This window comes from Odontomachus brunneus, unplaced genomic scaffold (genome assembly GCF_010583005.1).
Source record: "Odontomachus brunneus isolate Ranch 3 - 2012 unplaced genomic scaffold, Obru_v1 Obru_scaffold_166, whole genome shotgun sequence".
Classification (NCBI taxonomy): Eukaryota; Metazoa; Arthropoda; class Insecta; order Hymenoptera; family Formicidae; genus Odontomachus; species Odontomachus brunneus.
In genome coordinates this window covers 294,357-315,523 of record NW_022639616.1, presented here as the reverse complement: position 1 = coordinate 315,523, position 21,167 = coordinate 294,357, and the positions used below count along the sequence as shown (strand labels likewise).

Genomic DNA, 21,167 nt, shown 5'->3' with positions numbered 1-21,167 from the left:
AGAGAGAGAGGGGGGGGGGGGAGATGAAATGCGATTTTGGCAAAACACACACCCTCTTGTTATTAACGTATGCCGTTGAAGGTGGCGGAACGGCGTCGGTAAAAACCACTCGATATATCGATCGGCCGCCTCGGCCAGTCCAGCAAGTAAGCAGCTTTGCATGCGTCGCATGCATTCTGGCATTCGCCGGCAACAATGTGCATCCGCAAATTTGCACGGGCATTAAGAACGCTGCGCCTTCCTGGCTGACGGGAAAAGATGGAGATCGGTTAATTAGGTGGACCAACGTTGTCGTCGTCGTCGTTGTAGAATAATAACCGGGGATAATTAATTTGATGCGTTATGAGCTCCCTTTACCACAGTTAATGACAGAGGTGACCGTATCGTCGCAGGATGGCCGTAACTACCCGACCACTTTTGCGTTGCGAACGTCGCCCCCTAATTTTATATATCATATGTGTAATTGCGTAGCGAAATAATTACAGCCAGATATTTGCAGTCACAAGCGTCGGGCTCGCTATGATGGTAGTATCATTGTCTTCGCATTAAAAATAAAGCACGGTATATATTTCTAACAACGAAATTATCGCATGATCTTCATGAACGTTAGCTGTGTCTCAATCTCGAGCGAAAAATCATCTCCGTCTGTTTTATAACGGCTTTTCATTAGATAACGCAAAGTTGACACATGCATCATACTACTTTTGTTTCACTTTCAATGAAAAACAAAGATAGAATGAAGCTGGTATCGACTTGTGTCTGAATGCACGGAGAAAATATTGTTTCTTTTGCTTCATATAAATTCTTTCCAATTTTACGTAATCCAGAAGTAGAAGTAGTTATCAGTAAGATCCACCTCAGTAAGGAACATGGTGAATTTCACTAGAAACACAGCAGATTTCGCTAAAAACATAGCAAGTGTTTTAATAGCACATTTCAGCTTCTAAAATATATATACGCGGAAAAACACTAACGGTATCACTTGCTTAAATATGGTTGTCACAAGAAAATTCTTTCGATTATGAGGCAAATATATACACGATAATACACTAACTGAACATATCATACACAAAGGATATCACGCGTGAACTTTACGATTTTTCTCGCCTTTCGCGTAACGCGAAGAACGTATGCACGAGTCGATTCCAAGATAAAGCGGCAATTATTGACAATAAAAAGTTCACGACGGTATATCGCGAATCATTACTCAGCCGGGAGCTTCACACGCGACACATCCGCTCGGATTCGTGCTCCGCAGTGCAATTTGCCTGCGTTGCGGGCGAACGCTACCGTTTCTCGACTCGTCGCGTAGCGCGCGTTCTGCTCTTGTCGATATGCGCGATAACACGGACAAACGCTTGTCGCCGTCCTCGTGACCGTCTAGCCAGGATGCACGCGACGCCATCTCGTCGGCGCGTCACGAGGAGCCACGCAATACGGTGATATTAAAGTCGCTAATGAGGAACTAATTACGCGCGGGTGAGTCGTATGACTTTATCGCGACGAGAGTCGCAGGTAGCTTGGAACTCGAGGGGGGAGAAGGAGGGGGAAAGAGACAACAGTAGGCGCGCGTTCGCCTATAAGGACAAGAGGAAGAAGTCCCATAATACAGCCCGGGCGCCGAGCACAAGTTGGCCTCGCACTTAATTAAGACGTCCGTCGCAATTAGGTGGCCTTTACGATCGGCATAAAAGCCGATCATTCCGAGCACGCACGAATCAGGTTCCTCCTCACGGAGAGAGGACGACTGATCGCCGTCGTTGTTGTACTCGCGATTACCGTTTCCAGATAAGCGACCTCCGCGAGCGGAACGCGTGATCGACTTTTGCACGTAGATAAAGGGACCACCTGCTCGCTCGATCTCTTCATTCAAGAGCGAACGTGTTCTCGCACGGTGTTCTCCAAAATTTTCACAGCGATTCGCGACGACAGATCAGATTTACCTTGATTGCTGAGGTGAATTGTCGAACTCGGTGTGTTCCTTTGGAAATAAAAATATCGAGTCGCGAATGATCGTATCGCGAAACGTATTGTATCTCGTAACGGCCTCGTTGATGACATAAGAATCTCAGCTTTGTAATGAAAATTAATTTGTGTGACAAACATTACAGCGACAGACAATATCTAGTTAATCTCGTTAAAATTGCAGTCATTCTCAGTGCCAATTATATTTTCTGTTGTTCTAACAAAAAAGTAGCATTATGCGTTACAATTGTTATTTCTGAGGTTTTACGTACATTAAACGTTCGTGTGTTACGAGGAAAATAATATTACTACACTATATAATTGTTACTAACAATATATAAATAAGACATGAAATATTATATCACTAGGATCATAATATTTATTCACCGTCGCAAACACCAAATGTAAATGTTTGAAACAATGTATTTTCATGGTTTGGTAACGTTACTTCCGCCATCTCTAACGCGCCATGTTCCGCTTTGTCTTTTCCAGCGAGGATGTCGAGCAGCGGCGTATCGAGCGGGCCGGTGAGTCAAGTCTGCCGGCCGCACTTTCACGGCTCTGTGCTCCACCCGTGGCTGTCCAGCAGTAGCGCGGACACCTCCAAGACACCCTGGGGATTCCCGGCGACCACGACGACCACGGGTGGCGGCGTGAGCGACGAGAAGCCGCAGAGCCCGCTGGGGTCGTCGTTGCCGGCGACCACCGGCAGCCTATCGAGCCACGGTAGCGCAGGACACCACACACTCTTCTCCTTTCCGCCGACACCGCCCAAGGACGCTACGCCCGACAGTATAACCGCCAGCACGACCTCCAGCACAAACAACAACAACAACTCGACGAGCGCCAACAACAACAACAACAGCGGCAACCCCTTGTCCGGTCTGGGCGGCGGTGCCAGCGAGTACCAAGCGGCGGTGGCGCACGTGGCGGCAATGGGCGCCTTCATGCACCACCAGGACGCACTGGGCGCGTCCGGTGCCGGTTCCTGCGACATCAAGCCGACAGTGATGCTCGGCCACCATCACGGGGCACCCTCGCCGCCACACCAGCAGCACAACGGCACCAACAACGGCAGCAACGGCCCCACCGGCACCAACGGCTCGTCCGGCCAGGTGAAGCAGCGAGAAGGTAATAACCAGTCCGGCAATGTCACGGCCGGCAGCCAACAGGCGAGCGCCACGCAACAGCAGCAGCAACAACAGCAGCAGGACGCGTATCAGAGCAACAACGGCGTGCCTGCCGGCGGCGGTGGTGGCGGCGGCGGCGGTGGCGGCGGTGGCGGTGGTAGCGGAGGCGGTGGCACTGGTGGCGGCGGCGGTGGTGGTGGCGGCGCGGTGTCACCCTGCAGAGAGAGCTACGCGGCCGTGGCTGCAGCCGCGGCAGCAGCCGCGGCGTCCAACAGCCACCATGCCACTTCCGGCTCGCAGTACGACCCGGCCGCGTCCGCGTACAACATGTACCAGCACCTGCAGTATCCCACCGCCACCCACCATCACCATCATCATCATCATCACGGTGTCGCCGCCGCGTCGTCCTCCTCGTCGTCGTCCGCCGCCGCAGCAGCGGCCGCCGCCGCGTCGTCCCACAATCCGCACAACGGCAGTGCGGTCGCCGGTATTTTCGGTCACCACGCCGCCGGTGCCGCCGGTAACGCGACCGGCGTAACCGGCGTCGGAGGCGCCGACACGAAGCTGTTAGTCGGTCACGCGGCCGCGCACGGGAACACGCCGGGCTCGCCGTCCGCGCAGCAGCAGCAGCAGCAAAAGCCGAGGAACAAGTCGAGGACGTCCGCCGGTAAGCGGCACGCCTGCTGTCACGGTTCTTTCTGTTCATCTTCTTCTTCTTCTTCTCTCCTCCTTCTTCTCCTTCTTCTACTACTACTACTACTACTTCTACTTCTTCTACTTCTTCATCTTCTTCATCTTCTTCATCTTCATTTCGTTTCTGTCCTTCGGTTACGGTTTATGTTCATTTGGTACGTTGAGTTTCGTTGATTTCTCCTCTTTGCGTATCGAAGGCCGAGCGATGTTTTCATTTTTTTCCGTTTGTGTAAGACGTTAGTTATCTCTTTCTTCTATCTGATTTGTTTCCGTTCTCTGTTTACTTTGGTTTATTTATGCGTTTGCTTCTGGCATCCTTGGTTCCGCTTCTCAGCACCCCGGCGTCGATTATCGGGACTAAAGTTTTATCAAACGCCGTCTCTCTGTGAGACGCATCTTGTCTCATTTCACTCTCGTATCTAGTCGCGAAGTTCGATCTGTATTCTCGTGAAATTATAGAGTACGTAAAAATTTTCAACGTAATCGACGCCAGTATGTTTAGTTCCTGATTTTCTTACGTTACTTCTCCCGTGTTGCGTTTGATTGAGTTTCTTATCGGTTTGTATTTTCATTTAATTTCGATTAAGAGGCTCCTTCAGTCTCTCTCGCGGACACTTCTCTAGTTCCGCCCGTGTCCTTGTTCGTTCGATGTCCATTCGGTTAGGCACTTTCTTCCCCCTAATATCGGCGGCGGCGCCGTCTGGACATTTTGCGAACGGACATCAGGACGCAGGTGGAACGGCCGTCGACAATTTCGTTGACTCACTCAAGACTCTGTCTTCTTTCCTGAATTGTTTCTTTTTATTTTAACCGTGAGCTTTCGGTGGCGGTCGTCTTACGCTTACAGTTCGTTCAGAACACGTTTTTTTTCCACCGTTCTCTCGTTTTTTGAACGAGCTGTGTCACAATAGACAGAGAGAGAGAGAGGGAGGGAGGCACTGAACTCTGTGGTTTTTTGTATTTTGCCTCACTGATGTGTTTTTTGCGTGGCACCCACGAGAGAGCGAGCGTCAAGCACCACACCCGATTTACCGAGATGTGACACACGATATATACGATATGTCTACACACACATACACACATACACACATATATGTATGACAAAATACAGACACACCCTTACAGCACAGTGGAAAGAAGATTGCAGCACCTCTTCCTTCAATGTGTTTCCCAACGCGTCTGTTTTCCAACGGGAGAACTTGTTTCTTAAATAATTCCCAGAAGATAAATTTTCCTCCTGGGGATCCATGACACGTTGCGAAGTTCATCGAGATAAAAGTATTGCAATTTCTCTTCCTCGACTCTGCGTACGTTGACATCCAAAAACAGACAGACAGACACACACACACACACACACGCGCGCGCCAGGACACGAAAGAGCACAGGTTTTTTTTCGATGTGGTGTGGCTATCGCTGCGTTTTTGTTTTTGTCACGGCAAAGCTCCCTCTCAAAGAGTCCACGGACCATTTTTCGGCGTGCTCCCGCCGACATGTTACTTTTTTTTTCTTCTCTCATCGCGCGCGAGCGTTGTTCTATTGATCGCGGGTTCGCGGAGTCGTAATCATTGCAAATCGAATCGCGCAGCGAACGGCGAGCGCACAGCAACCAGAGTCACCTCGAGCGATCGTCGAACTTGCGGGAAATTATAGCGCGCGTTCACTCGCTCGCTCTGCGATAACGTTCGCACAGCGTCGTCCTCCTCCTCCTCGTGATCGTCGTCGTCGTCGACGAAGGAGGTCGTGAACGGGGGGAAACGCTTGAAAAATGCCGGATACGCTGATTGCGGTAATAATAGCCGGTGGCTCTCCAGCAACGGCGGCGGCGGCGGCGGCGGCGGCGGCAACGGCGGCGTGGTAAAAATCCCAATTCCGGGAACAATGGCCCCCGGCTTCGCGCCATGGAAGCCCGCTAATTGAATCGACTTACGACACACATCAGCGACGCGCGGTCTCGCGCGCGCGCTCTCTCTCTCGATGACGAAGGAGAAGCTACGGACGGACGGCACCCGCGGCTTCGGTTTAGCGATACGCCTACTGATCGGCCGCGGGGAAAATCGCCCGTGAGAAGGCCACGAAAAACCGCCTCCGCGATGTTATCATAGGCAGGTGCGTGTCCGTCGGGAAAGAGAGACAGACACACCTGAGAGACCGAGTTGATTGAGCAACGCACCCGACGGCGCGAGAAGCAGGCGGGATTGGCAAATATCCTTCGTGGGCGCGCGGTGAGAAGGAGTCGCGGTGGAACGAGAAACTCGAAGGATATACCGGCGGGTCTCCTCCCAGGATTATTGCCTCCGTGCCTTGTCTCCGACGAGCGAAACGACGAGATCGTTCGGGTGGGGGCGATTCGGGCGGTAACGCGAGGGAAATGTGACAATTAACGGTGTACACGGGAAAAACATTTGGTTGGATTAACTAAATGTCTCTGATGAAGTAGATTCCAGTTAAGGTTGCCAGAATACAAGTCAACACTGAGAGAAAAATGTTTGGTACTTGCAACTATAATCATATAGGGAAATGATTACTATAAATGATGTTCAAGACAACCATTTTTTAATTAATTGTATTATAATTTTAGTAATAATAATTTTATATGTGCATATTGCTATCTTCATGTTGAAACTAAAAAATATGGTTAATTATATTAAATATGGTTTAATTTAACTATATATACGCAAAATATTTTTATTTTTAGATATTTCTTCTCTCAGTGTATATACGAAGATTCCTAAGGATGAGATTATATTTTTCTGGGTGATCGATAATAAATCACGCGGATGTATCGGTTGCTAAACGGTCGACTGTCATCATCGAGAGGGGAACGGGAGGGAAGGGGCGGGAGCTTGACGGAAAATCCCGTTAGCTTCGAATGGTGGCGTCAGATCACAGAGTAACGGCGTGCAATTAACACGGGAAGAAAGAAGAAATAATGTGGAGAGGAGGGAGGAGGTGAGGTACATAGTCGTGGGCCAGCGCGAAATTCGTGACGGAACGGCGCTTCCCTCGTACTGAATCGTAACTCGGCCGTTTGTCTCGACAGAAGTGGCACGGGACAGAGAAGCGGCTTCCTTCCTCCTCTCCGTCCGATCTTCTTCGCGCTCCAACGACCACCGGTCTGGCTCCGGCCCTAAATACCTCCTCGCCCGTTGTTTCCGCGATGAACAATAGGTACACCTCCCTGGGCCGCGATGAACGTCGTAAAACACTTACCTTGGCGAGGAGGGGGATAGTGACTCGCGAGCATTTTTTTTCTTTTTTATTAGCGCGAAAGATTCGACGGCGTGTTGCAGGAAGGCTAATCTCTTCGGGGATATTGACACACATGTGCAAAACGCACACTTTTTGCCGAATAAAGTTGCAGTGCTTGAAGTTGGCACTACTGAGAGTCACTGCTGACGTCCGTTCAACATACTGTCATGTCATCTTGCTTTCTAAAGTGTATAAAAATTATTCCAAAATCATTTTCTCTTAAAGTAAATTCTCCTTTCCGAATTTATTGTCGCACTCTGTACTGTCACTTCGGCTCCTCTCATAACTGTGAAGTGATTCTTAATCATGACAATTTGAAGCACTGTGACTTTACATTATAACTGCAACTATTCACTATAAAATCCCATAAAAAAGGGAATCTCGCCACAAGATTGACAGATGTTATATTTATGTCATTTCAAAATTAGAATAACCTTCTTCTGATTTCAATAAATTTATCCCTGAAGAGGTTCAGACGAAAGCTTTAGGTTTACTAACGTTAAAGAACAGGGAAGAAATTAAGAAACGTTAAATCTAATCTAATCTAATCTTTTTTGCGACTCGTCCAACGTTCGCTACGCTCCGTATCGAGTTCCGAGGATCACGAAAATCGAGTGTCTCCGAGTTGAATCAGACGTACGCACCGTTACCGGTACCGTGTTATGAAAATGAGGATAATCCGGGAAAGGCACGACGAGCAGAAGCGCGGCTGCCTAACGAGCTCGCCCCCGCAGATGCACGGCGGTTAAGGTCGGAGGTGACGCCGAAAATGGGGGCGATACGGCCCTGTTGGGGTGAGACCAGCCATTTTAGCGTCACCTCGCGACATGAGGACTATATTTCGAGCGGCGTAAACGAGCGTCACCTCGACGTTTCGTGGCTGATATCCATCGGCTGCCGCCGTTCGAGGAGAGTCGGCCGTCTGTCAGGGACTTTCCGCCTATCGCGGACGGATCGATAGTCGGAAGGCATCGATACAAGGAAATGCGCGCGGGGAGGAAATTATTATCGGCGATAGTATGTTCCGCAAAACGGAGAGATCGATCGTCCCTACAAGCGCGAGCTGAAAGAAAGAGAGAAATTACATTCAGCACTGAGAGAAAAAAGAAACGGTCGATTTAACGAAAATTATAGTTACTTTGGGTCCTAACCAATATTTTTCGGTTGCTCTAACGCAGAAATGGTAATAGTAAAATACACACAAGATTGTCGTCACTAACATTGTAATAGAATTTGATAGAATAACAGTCTTCTCGACCATAATTTACAGTAATTATGATAATATCTCTGTGTGATTATAGCTACAAACATATCTTTTTTCTCAGTGAAGGAACGAGTAAATGACGCGGAGGAAGATCGAGATCGCCCACGATCGCCTTACTCACCCACGCGAATAACGCGAACCTGTTAATTGGTAAACAATAAAGCGGGCCCCGCGCGGGATTTAATCGGCGACCAGCAACGGGACGTTATCGAAATCGGATCGCGGATAGCGGTCGGGTCAGTGAGAAAGAGAGGAGGAAGAAGAAGGGGGAGGGGACGAGGTCAAGATTCGTCGCGTTTAATGCCGTTGTGTCGGGCGCGGGGAAGAATCGAGATTCGACGCGCGGTCGTCGACGTGTGGGTGTCCGTTATCACCCCCGGAATCTGCCGGACGGTAAGACCCAAATCGAATTGTGCGTGTGTGAAGCACCGCGGAGGAGAGAGGGAGAGAGAGTGACTGGAGTGGGTGGGACCTTCCAATTAGTTCCGGGATCGATCTGAGCACCGAAACGGCAATTAGGCGTGCGTTAAACCCCGGTCGAATCCTGTTAGCGTCAGTCACGGCCAGGATCTAGTTCGGAAGCGTCTCTCGTGTATGTATGTGTGCGTGCCTGTGTATGCGATCAGACTCGCGAGAAACCGAAGGGAAAAGACGGACGTTCGATTGCTCCGTTATGGATTCATCCGCGCGCATACGGTGGACTCGCAAACGAGCCGCTCGCGTGTCGACAATTACACGCGACCTACGTCACGTGCGCCAGAATTACTCCGCCGCCGCCGCCACCGTCGCCACCGCCGTCGAATTTCATGTTCAATCGAGGTCGAGTCATTAATCAGCTAGGATTCCAATCGATATCGTGCGATTGTGGACGTCGTCCGAACTTTGGAACTTTTGAATGTCACGCGAAGAGAGCACGGTCTGCACACTGAGAGGTAGAGAAATGGTTGATCTAACTGTAAATGTAGATATTTGTTTGGGCCCAACTATATCTTTTGCGATAAAATGATGGCGATAACATGTATAATCGATTGTCGGCCAAATTAGACAATTTTCTGACTCAAATTCTTGATGGAATTGAGGAATTTCGTTTCGTTCGTCCCGATTTTGAGCATCGTTTGGAAAATCTCTTGTGAGATTGGAATTTCCTCTGAGTTGGGAGGTTTTCTTATTTGACGATAGAAAGTTATCAACACTAACGTTGTAGTAGAATTTAATTGAAAAAGTAGTTTTCTTGACTTATAGTGATTATACCATTATAGTAATTACCAAGTATTTTTTTTCTCAGTGTAGAACCTTTGCTTTTTGCTTCGAAGACATTCAAAGTGAAAATTTACTCACCCTGTGTCGTCAATGGAACGAAGAGTGCAATCCACTATTTTCCAATGAGCTTCGCAACACATCAGTATCCAGCAGGAGAATTCATCTTTCGATGATTCTCGGAGGATAAACTTTCACTTTGGATATCGAATGTTTTGCAAAGTTCATCGAAGTAAAGAGACGTCGCAATCTTTCTTCCATTATTATTACATCTGAGAAATCGTGAGAAAAAGACAATGTTAATATTATTATCGTTGTTATATGAGTTGTTAGAATAACAGTAGTCGAAAAACGCATGTTTCGATGATCGGTCGAGGGACCACCTCGCCACTGCCGTGCGCTAATCGTGGATAATCAGTGGGGTGGCTTTTACGAGCGTCGTTTCAGCAACGATGAACAGCCACTCCGGCGCGGTTTACGTCCGGCCGAAATCGCGGCTCGATCTCGTACAACCGCGTAAAAACGCGCGATCGGCAATTCGGTCTCTCTCGTGCGCCAACGAGCGGACCCGACGACGCAGCTTAATAGGAATCCTTTTCAGTAGTAGCGACCGATAATCTCGGCCGTAGCCCGGCGAGGACGCAGCTCGGAGGACGATTCGAGAGACGCGGATTTCGGGAGAAGTGATCTTACCTTCCTCCCTCGAGTCCTCGATCCTTTTTGCCTTTATTCCCGACCAGAAATGTATCCTATAGATTGATCCCAATCAGAGTTATCTTTGAATGAATCGATTCTATCAAGTTCTGTTAAAAGTCATATAACGCAACGCGTGACAATCGTAAATTATTAATATTTAATGCCTACTTTGAGACTCTAAGGCCTAAATTCTTTTGATTCCATTTAACCTACTAACTTTGCCGAAAGGTCCTCTTTAGAACCTACAAGATGTTCTTTCTGTCACTTAGAGGAGATAACTAGGACATTAATGTCCGTATATATTAAACATGCACTGATGCCTCAGAATATACAGATGTTAGAAAATTTAGATGGTAAGTAAAACCTTATAACACCCTTATAAAAAATATAATTTTATTCTTGGCTCCTCTTATGTGGTGGTCTTAAGAGAATTCTAAAACCGAAAGAAAAATATGATAACACACATAGAAAAAAAAGATATAATCTCGTATTCTAAGCGAAAATTTTCAAAGAATATTTCTCTCCTGATGTAAAGGAATAATATTGTGCTTATAGAATATTTTCTTTTTGGAAGAATCCTCTTGAGGCCATATACGAGAGAATTCCACTAAGGGTGAGATTATATTTTCTTGAGTGTAATAATAAGGATCTACTGTATATGAACAGGCAACTTATTGGGATCAATCTGGGCTATGAGGTCAATTTCTAGTCTAGCTCCAACCTTCTTTGTCCAATGGCGCATCACGAGGATCCATATTTACTTCTCATCGCCATTCCGCGAAGAGGCACCTACTTTGCGTTCTTTCGCGAAAATTTATGTACGTGTCGCACCTCTCGTGACGAGTGGGAAGTAAATTTGGACACCTGCGTGCGCGCAACGCGACGTCGTTGTCGTCGTCGTTGTCGTCGTCGTCGTCTTCTTCGTGTCACCTGGTCGTAGAGACCGGGAAGAAGAAACGATCGCGAGCGAATCCGTCCCCCCTGATCGCTTTAACGTCCACTTGTCTCTCTCTCCCGCAGTGTCCTTGGGACTAACCGACCGCACTAACGTAAGTTCGATCCGTGAATCCTATACAAAACGTCCATGGTCTTAAAGAGACTCTGCTTTTGCTCTGGTAATCGCTTGATATGGTATGTCTGCAACTGCATGCGAGTTCTCTCTCACGAGTCACCTGACTGTTCGCAAAGTCTTAACGTCTAAGACAACGCACGTTGGTCCACCGAAGTTGAGCACGTGGTGTCGAGATTGCCAGTTTTGACATCTGGCCGAGTGAACAAGCGCGATTCTTTCGACAAAATTATCCAATTTCTGTAACAACAGCAAAGAAAATTTCTCATATTATCAATATTCCAAATTATTTTCTAGAGAAGAGCAAGGTCGCGGAATGCAACATAGTCGTCGGGAAGAGAATTCCCGACGGATCCGGCGGATACGGGCAATCGTGTGAACACGAACGGAAGAATCGACGAGGCGAAATCGCCGTCACTCTTCAGTCGATCAACGTGTCTTCGAGTTCGCGCGAGAAACATCGAGATCGAGATCGAGTTCGGAGGGAAGGAACTTTCCTCTCCTACCTTGGTAGTGTCTCTTGCGACACGACTGATCTCTATCTCGCGTTTCGCGCGTGGACGTGGATAGTAGTAGTGATATATAGTAGTCGAGTGTGCGTGCCGTTGTGGGCACGACGCAATTTTCCTTCGCGCCGAATTAACACGACTTTCCTTCCGTCGGGATGGCAATCCCGGTAGAGGGTCGCGAGTGCGTCAACTGCGGCGCCACCTCGACACCCCTCTGGAGACGGGACGGCACCGGCCATTACCTCTGCAACGCCTGCGGCCTTTACTACAAGATGAACGGCCAGAATCGACCTCTCATCAAGCCGAAACGACGCCTTGTAAGTACCTAAGCTTTGTCATTTCCGCGAGCGAGCTCGAGCGAAAGGCCACGCGATCATTTCTCGCGAGGTGAAGAACAGTTAGTCGACCGAATCTGCAAAAATTCGGCCAAGTGTCGTGTTTTGGCGGAAACATAGGAAGGTTCAAGCGCCACTGCCTGCATGGAAAAGAAAAGTTAGCTGCAAGAGTCTGTGTGCGATAGTTCAATCATGTTGTAACATATGGATACCTTCATTCTGAACTCTCTTTTATCGATGAAAGCACCTTTACACGAGCCGTTTTTTACAATAGCAATTTAAACTTAGATTTCAGTTTAAACTCTGTTCTAACAACGTGTTTAATGTGCTTGAACTGAAGTCTAAGTTTTTAAACCATTATTGGAAAATCAAGTCTCTAAATGTGACTGAAAGCCAATTAGAAGACTTGTAAATCACATTTAGAAGTACCTGATAAAAGAAGATTCAGAATAAGGATCTATGTATAACTGCCAATAGGCGCATACATATAGGGTGGCGACCCCAATCGCAAAATACACTTTAACAGTAATAGTACGATTCGTTACGTCGGTGACAGCTTCTAGTATGCGCGTACAGTTCGTCGTTTCACTCTCTGTGCGTTGATTATAAAACCAGTTTGACTCCATTTCTTCGCTAAGTCCTGGACCGTTACCTTTGCAGAAATATGTATTTTGCGTTTGGGGCCGGTTGCGCCAATCGATATAATAGCAAAAGTTTTAGCTACAGCTGCAAATTTCTAGTCAGCAAGTACGTTTTCAGCAAATCATGATTGGTTGCGCGCATTGAAATATTTTGTTCTGTGCGTACACCTAACACTGGACATTCTTATCGTTTTAGTCTTTAATGAATATGTAAACATACTGAGTAAATATAACATGTATATATACGTACATGTATTCTATGTTGAAAGTTAAAATATTCGTATTTAAGGACCAGAACAAAAAATGAGAATATTCAGAGTAAGGTAGGTGTTCAGGCATTGGTACTTTTACCTGACAGTCAAGCGACGTCAAGAGGCACAATTTCGAGTTTTCGAGACCTCGCAAGAACGATCGTTCGCTTTGCTCATACGCGAGTCCGTCGTCGAGACTAGATCCGAAGCAATGCTGCGGAAAAATGGCGAGGAGACGCGTTTAGCTTGACGCGTTTCGTTCCGCGAACACGGAACAACAGGCAGACACACCCGTCGAGACAGTGAACTCTATATATCGAGACCGATATCGCTGTCTCGAGGAAAAAATAACTCCACGTCCGTCGGCCTCCCGTATCCGTACAAACGCGTCCTTGATCGCTTCCTCCGCGCGAGAGAGCGCGAGGCGCACATACTTAATTAGCGCGTACGCGGGAGGAGAACGAGATACGGGAGTAAGGTGCGATTTCTCGCGGTGTACACCGCGCGTGTATATAGACGTGTGATAATCAGAATGCAAGATAAAACAAGGCCAAGTTAATTTCCTGTACCCGCTGATTAATACACGGAGCTGTGTGCTCCTCTGCGCCGCTGTGATTAGCGTCGCGCATCGAGCAACCGTCCGTCGAACAATATTTCGCGCGGAAGGGATCCTTTCCCGACATGAATCCGGGGAATTCATCTCGCCGCCGTTCAGGGTGAACCTTAGTCATGTCGAAGAAGGAGAGTGAAGGCGAGAGAGAGATATACAGGGTGTCCCGTATGACCTTCACAATCTCTCGTGAGAACATAGAGTGGATTGAGATAAACACAAAAGTCCTATACCATTTTGCGATATTCGCAATAATAGTCGAGATATTAATTAGAAAAGATTGGTGAATGATAATGCGCGATATGATGAGCTGCAATTGCGCCGTCTACCGTTGTATACTTGTAAATTAAGTCAAACTGAACAAAAAAGTCCTCTACCATTTTGCAAGTGACAACATAGATTTTTAGATATTAATCAAAGAAAATTGTTACATGATTATGTACCGTAATGCAAAAATTTTCTTTAATTAATATCTAAAAATCTATGTATATATTATTTGCAAAATGGTAGAGGACTTTTTTGTTCAGTTTGACTTAATGTACAAGTATACAACGGCAGACGGCGCAATTGCAGCTCACCTACCATATCGCGCATTATCATTCACCAATCTTTTTTAATTAATATCTCGACTATTATTGCGAATATCGCAAAATGGTATAGGATTTTTGTATTCATCTCAATCCGCTCTACGTCCTCATGAGAGATTGTGAAGGTGATACGGGACACCCTGTATATATTGTCAGTACAAGCAGAGGGATATTTTTGGGCATACGGTCCAGTTAGTTGTACCAAGACCGCATCATCCTTACGCATATGTCATATAACAAACTTTAACCCTTAAGCACTGACACAGATTTAGCAAAATATTTCGAAGTTTGATAATTACTTGAGAAAGTGTGCGAAACGTCTTTCCTTGTCGCCACTTCGTATCTTACGGGCCAAAGAGAAGATAGACGGACGCGATATGTATAAGCGGGAGTGAAACAGCAATTTATTATTTCATTGGTAGTCTATCAGACTCCTGTCAGTGCTTAATACTCGCTAAGTGTACATCTATTGTGAGAGAGATCGAGTTGTTACTGAAATCACCTCTACGTTCAAATTCAAGTACAGTAATTGATCGTGCCTAATCAAAGGAAGTATCTTATAGAACAACACAAGGGCGCACCATTTAGCTCGTGCTATAGGTATTAATGTTTGTAAGGAACGAAAGAAGATCGAATCGCGTTTTCGCCAACGCGATATTTCCTCCTGTCTGACGCGCGTCATCATCCCTCTCGCCTTCCCCATCGTCGTCTACGTCGTCGTAGGCGTTCGGGACGCCGCTCGATCGATATCACGAACGAACGGCCGCCGGAGGTTTCGTGCGATCGGCTCGTAGAATTCGTGTGAACTCGATCTATTTTTGGCGACTCGGCTTGGCACCTATGTAGATGGAGCAGCCTCGTCCGAAGTACCGATGCGGAAACTCGATACCGCCGGCCCTTCTTCCTCCACCTCCTCCTCTTCTTCCTCTTCCATCATTCGGACTCCTGGTGCTGCGATTTGATCTGACTAAACACTCGCGAGTTATTCGCGGAATCGATCACGAAAGCGGCCGGAACGTCCGCTTTCGCGGTATACATCTCCCCTGTGCGATCCCCCTAAATATCACGGCTACCGAGCTCACTTCCTCGTAGCTTCCTCTTTTTTTGCCTTTTTACGCAAAAGCATTCCCGGAAGAGTCGCTAGAGAATCCGATCGATTCTTGTTGTTCTCGCGCGACGGTCTTCCTTGAGAAATTTATGGAGAAGCGATACTATCTATAAAAAGATTTATAGTATATTCGCGATTTAACCCTTTATACCATCAAGTACTTTATTCACTCCAACAATTTGCAAGAGTTAATATTTTGACATTTTCATATTTTCTTACAAGTTTTCCAAAAGACTAGGAGATAATCTTTTTATAGAAAAAATTAAGTTAAAATTAGTCCCATCAATTGGTAAGGATGTTTTGTGATTTTTATATTTCCTTAGAGGTAATCCAAAATATAAGGAGACAGTCTTTTTACAGAGAAGATTAATCTTTTAATTTTTAATTAAATACTATTATGATGTGTCAAGAGTTGAAGTATGTGACTCGCGCGAAAGAGATTTTTGCGACAATTTTACATTCTCTCCACCAGCGAGCGCCACTCGCCGCGACTTTCACGAGCCGGCCTCACGCGAGAGAGTCCGCTTCTTGGACTTGGGTAGAAAATGGAGCTCGACGCGACGCTCCGAGGCGAAGCTCTCCCATGGCAGGTAATCCGCGGGATGCAACGAGCGAGCCGGTGCAGAAGCGCTCTGTGCATTGACGTTTCACTGTCCCTCTCGTTGCACTTTCTCCTTGGTGCGCGATAGAGCAAGGCTGCTGATGGATTTAAAAGTTTTCCACCGCCCGCCGCGCCGTCGTCTCCTCCGTTGTAATTGCAATCGCCGCGCCGCACGCCATGCGTTCGTTAATTGACGAAGTTTTACAAACAACATCGCCGCGCTCGCTCGCAACGCCTCGTAATTTGTTGCGCCTTATTTTTCTCTCTTTTTTTCTCTCTCTCTTTCTCTTCTCCCGTGCTCCCCTTGGCGCATCGTAACGGCGCTTTCTTTCATGAAACGCGCACATGCGGTGTCGTGATTTTGCGAGAGAGAGAAAGAGAGAGAGAGAGAGACAGAGAAAGAAAGGAAAACGTCGCTCGAGCGAGTCGCACGAAACTCGAGCGCGTTTTTTGCACGAGAGTCATTTCCAGAAGTATACGGTGAATGATTCGATTTTTCCTTCTAATCCTGACTGACTCACGGGAAATTCGTACAGATTTTTAGTAATTGCAGAACAGCGTAACGAGTGAAACAATAATTAATATTTTGACTCTGATGCATAACAAAATGATGGCCACATTTAAAATGGCCAATAAGAGCCATTGCATGAGTGGAAATAATTAATATTTTGTTATACAACCATATTTAGACAAGTGATATCAAGTGTTTTCTCCATTTGGAGCCAATAGGTTACGTTGGAAATTTAGAAGACGAGATTATCGAGAAACTTGTCGTTGGATTGGTTATATCGCGACGACGGTGAGGCATATTCCGCGCGCATCACCATCCCTTCTGTGCATCCACCGAAACAATCCATCCAGCGGCGCTGATTAAACGAAGACAATCATTCCGCGCGTCCTCCCAGGCCCTCTCTCGTGAAGAGTACAAATATTGTGACGCGATGATGAACCGACACGCCCACCCATCATTCATTTGTGTGCACCCTCGCCCGCGCGCTGCGCCACGTAAAGCCAGCCAGCCAGATAGCTGGCTGGCTAGGTTGGCCGGTTAGTCGGTCGATAAAATATGTATCGATTTTAAAGCGGTGGGCGTACGCACGTGTGTGACAACTTTCGGCGCTCCGTAATTTCCCCGTCGTGTCCTGTCACGTCGCGTCGCGTCGCGTCGCGTCGCGTCGCGTCGCGTCCTGGACGCGAGTGAGCGAGCGGGCGAACATCGGACACTCTTTTTCCGGGCATTATTCAGCGCGCCGCTTATACTTGTCCCTGCTTGCTTCCGGATTAAAAATTCATGCGGACCGCGCCAGGCCGAAGTTCATCCCCCGATTGTGGCTTGTCCCCCGGTGAAACGGTGGAGCGATCGTCCTCGCGATCGATCGACCTCGTTCACGTTGGTAAACGACGCCGACGCCGCCACGTGTAACAATAGCGGCGTCGGAGCGCGTGGGAAACGCTATGAAAATGATGGCTCATCTGTTATTCAACGACAGAACGGCGTCTGCACGAGAAAATCTTCCGGCGATAGCGACGATAACGCGGTCGCAAGAGCGTCGACTGTGCTTGGACGTGGATTCCGCGACAGAGTTCGCGGACTCGAGTCGGCAACACGGCTGAGATTCTCATCGAACGAAAACATACGTTTTCTCTTCCGTGTTCGGTTGCCGCGCTGCAATTTCTTCGAGTGGAGAACTCTATCGGAAAATACTTGTAGCAGCCGAATCATTCAAAGTCGGGTGACTTTTCACTCGTGGGGTGAATTCTCCATTCTGAGTCGCCAAGTGAATATTTACACTCGACATCGAAGTACTTTTACTATCCCGAGTGAATTTTCGCTCGCAGCGAGATTTCATTCTGAGATTTATAAAGTAAGGTAAAGCATCAGTGCCTAGATACGTATCTAACTCTGGACATTCTTAGGAAAAATTCACACCTTGGCAGAAAAGCACAAAGGCAAAAACTAGTCAGAATTCGCGCTGGTGGTCAAATGGTAGTTGACAGTTTCTGCCACACACACAGTGCAAGTTTTGATTGGCTTCTCTACTTTTTTGCCAAAGTGTGAGTTCTCCCTTATTATTGCTTTAGTCTTTAAATGCGAATACTTAAACTTTTATCATAAAATATATATACATGTGTTGAAATATATGTTCTACGTTTTAAAAGTTAAAAAAAAATATTCGTATTTAAAGACTAAAGCCATAATAAAGAAGTCACGAAGAGAGAGCAAGAATGGTGCAGGATTGGATAGGTGTTCAGGCATTGGCACTTTTACCTTATTATCCAGCCATTTATCAAAATCATCGAATCCCGGTTATCGAGAAAGAGATGCGCTCGCGAAGTGCATATGCCTCCGTCGCAATATGTTGCATTTCAGTGCACATGTGTGCACGCGCCCGCGTCACCGCTGGAGAATCCAGTCACAGATGTGTCGCCGAAAAGAGCGGAGTGCAGATACGATCGAGGAAACAAAAGGCGACCACCAGGTATACGCGCGCACACGCGGGTGTGCGCGCGGCCCATCTCCCGTATATAATAAAGTCGTGGCACATATTGCCCGCTTTCTCTCCCTCTCCCTCTGTCTCTCGTCGTGTCCTCTTCCCCTTTTGTGCTCGCGTATCGAGCTACACACGGAAATTCCACGCATACGCACGCACGCGTGCGCCGTGAACTCCTGCGACGGCGAGTTTCGATCAGGCAGATAGCAAGGGTTGAAACCCCCTCCCGTCCAGTGGGGAAGGACCGACGCCCGCCATGTTTGATCCTTCCGGAAGATAGGCCAGCTCGAACAGCTGGGAAATTTTCGTGCTTTTTTTTCTTCCTTTCTTTTAACCTCCCTTCCTCCTCCTCCTGCCTGATATTCCACTCTCTTTCTACCCCTACTCTCGTTCTTTCTCTCATTCACCGCTCACGCCTAGGGTGGCTAAGCCTACCTACCTACCTATCTACCTACCTACCTACTTACCTACCTTCGCAACATGCGCGGATGTTACATGGGGTGGAAACGCGGCCTGTTCATGTCGCCGACATGGCGTCTAGCTGGCGGTTTCATGAGGGAAAATGCGTATAGAGCGTGGACTAGTTTCGCTGTTGCGATTCCACCGGTGGAAGTGCTCGCGTTGAGTCGTTTGGCGTACTACAGTTCAAGACATCGAAGTGTAACATTTGGTTAAGAGTGAGGGGAAAGGGAATTCGAGGATATTAATGTTCACAGAAGAATAATCATAGACATGAGAAAAAATTGTAATTGCAATTCCGACGCGCCTCTACGATTTCGCGTTCGACGACCGTTCTTCACGTGAGAAAATAACGCGGGCCCGGGGTTCCGCTACCGGAATCGATTCCCTGTGTGTCGTCAGGAACGATCTCTGAGCCGAAGCGCGCCGCGGGTGTGCGCTCTCGGTGTCCGCGAATCGCCAAAGGAGAGAAGAATGGCAAGAAGAGGTAGAAGAAGAAGAAGAAGGAGAGAAGAAAGGCGTAGCTCGAGGGAGAGCGAGAAAGAGAGCGTAGCCTTCTGCGCACAGAGTCGCTCGTTAACGACTGTCCTACACGCTTTCTATCTATCTACCTCTCTCTCTTTTCCTCTCTTCTCTTTCCCTCATGCCTCCCTTTTCTTCTCTCGTCCTAGCGATGCTTATCGCGCTCATGCCGGCCCATGCCGTGCAACGCTCGCCGAGTTACGGTCCTCCAGGCGTTCCTGGACATTCCAGCAGAAGCTGCGCTGCCGACGAGCGCAGAAACGGCAACCTCGGCTTCACCGTCCCGTTAACCCCTTCGCTCTCGATTAAATACGCGTAACGCACCCGCCTAAGAACCTCGCGAACAGGCGAAATGTAGTCCGAGGTGGTCGATCATGATCGTAATAGACGCGAGAACTGTGCGTGTCGCTTCGTTTGCAGAAGTAGTTTGCTCCGACTTTTGTATCGGAGGAACGTATCATCGCGTCAATCTTCTTTTTTCCTTTCCTTTCTTCTTCTCCTTATTTGCTTTTATTTTTTTGCACTGTCATCCGAGCTGAAGCAGACGATCCCTGTAGACGAATAATGAACAAATATTCCGCGCGAGTGTCGCGGCAGTGGAGGGGAGGAGAGCGTATGTGTACGCCGATAGAATTTCGAGAAGTCGCTTCATCGAAGGGCATGCGAGGTGGCAATGCGACCAAACTTCGTGGCGCGATTTTATCTTCCCCCTCTGAGTCTCTTCAGGTAGCGAAGATGACGCGGCGAGCGAGCGAGCGAGAGGAACGAAGGGAGAGTGTTTCTCCCGGGTCTTAAAGGGTTATCTCATCGATCTTCGCGCGGAAAATGAATAGTCGCTCTGTATGCCGAAGTCGAAATTGTCCGGCGCCCCGATTTCGTATTGTATATCCGAGGCGTTAAGAAGTCCCAAGTTTTCCTCTAGCCACCGTCGCTGTTACGTCGTCGTCGTCGTCGTTGTTGTCGCGAGAGTTAGTAAACAACTCTCCGTATTCGTTCGTTCGCCCTCTCTCTCTCTCTCTCTCTCTTTCTTTTTCGAGCATTATCGATCACAATGGCGCGGCATAATTCGCGCCAGCTTCAACATCTCCCCCGTCGTCAAAATATTTCCAAGAGTCGGCGTGTGTCGATCGCGATCGCGAGATGCATCACAAAAGGCAAAAAGGGGATCTGGTACTCGTACCGTGCTGCTGCCACTGCTGCTGCTGCTGCTGCTATCGCAACCACTAGTGCTATTGCTCGTGGCGTAGCCGCGATCTCGCGCGCAAAGTAATCCGGGCAATGACTCGGAATACGTCTTGCGCGGTGCGCTCGAACTCGATTATTCCACCGCGTGAAAGTATAATTCGCGGCGACCGCCTCGAATGTTTTTCGCATGCGCGCGCCGTGAAAATTTCCCTTCGCGTTCGCTTTTTACGTAGCACACACACACACACACACACACACACACAAACACACACACACACACACAACGCACGCACGCACGCACACACACGCATGTACTCCACGGTGCGATGAAAATTTCCACATAATGCACCGCGCCGTCGGTATATAATTGCTCTCATGACTCGTCAACGTTACGGTTTAATTCGTGCGCTAGATCGCCGGACAGTCGCTTTAAATAACTTTGCGATTTTTTCACCAAGTACCGGGGCAATTCTCTCTCTCTCTCTCTCTCTCTCTCTCTCTCTCTCTCTCTCTCTCTCTCTCTCTCTCTCTCTCTGTCTCTCTC

The 21,167-nt window shown here is 47.9% G+C and overlaps 1 protein-coding gene across 6 annotated transcripts in view; it reads left to right on the top strand.

The window, feature by feature from the left end:
- LOC116851141 (GATA-binding factor C-like) overlaps positions 1 to 21,167 on the top strand; it is a 160,918-nt gene that overhangs the window by 66,826 nt on the left and 72,925 nt on the right. For all 6 annotated transcript variants that reach the window (XM_032830248.1, XM_032830249.1, XM_032830246.1 and 3 more), the window contains exons 3-4: positions 2,458 to 3,762; positions 12,004 to 12,149. In XM_032830248.1, the coding sequence (XP_032686139.1) occupies positions 2,458 to 3,762; positions 12,004 to 12,149 (1,451 nt within the window). The remainder of the gene's footprint in view (positions 1 to 2,457; positions 3,763 to 12,003; positions 12,150 to 21,167) is intronic.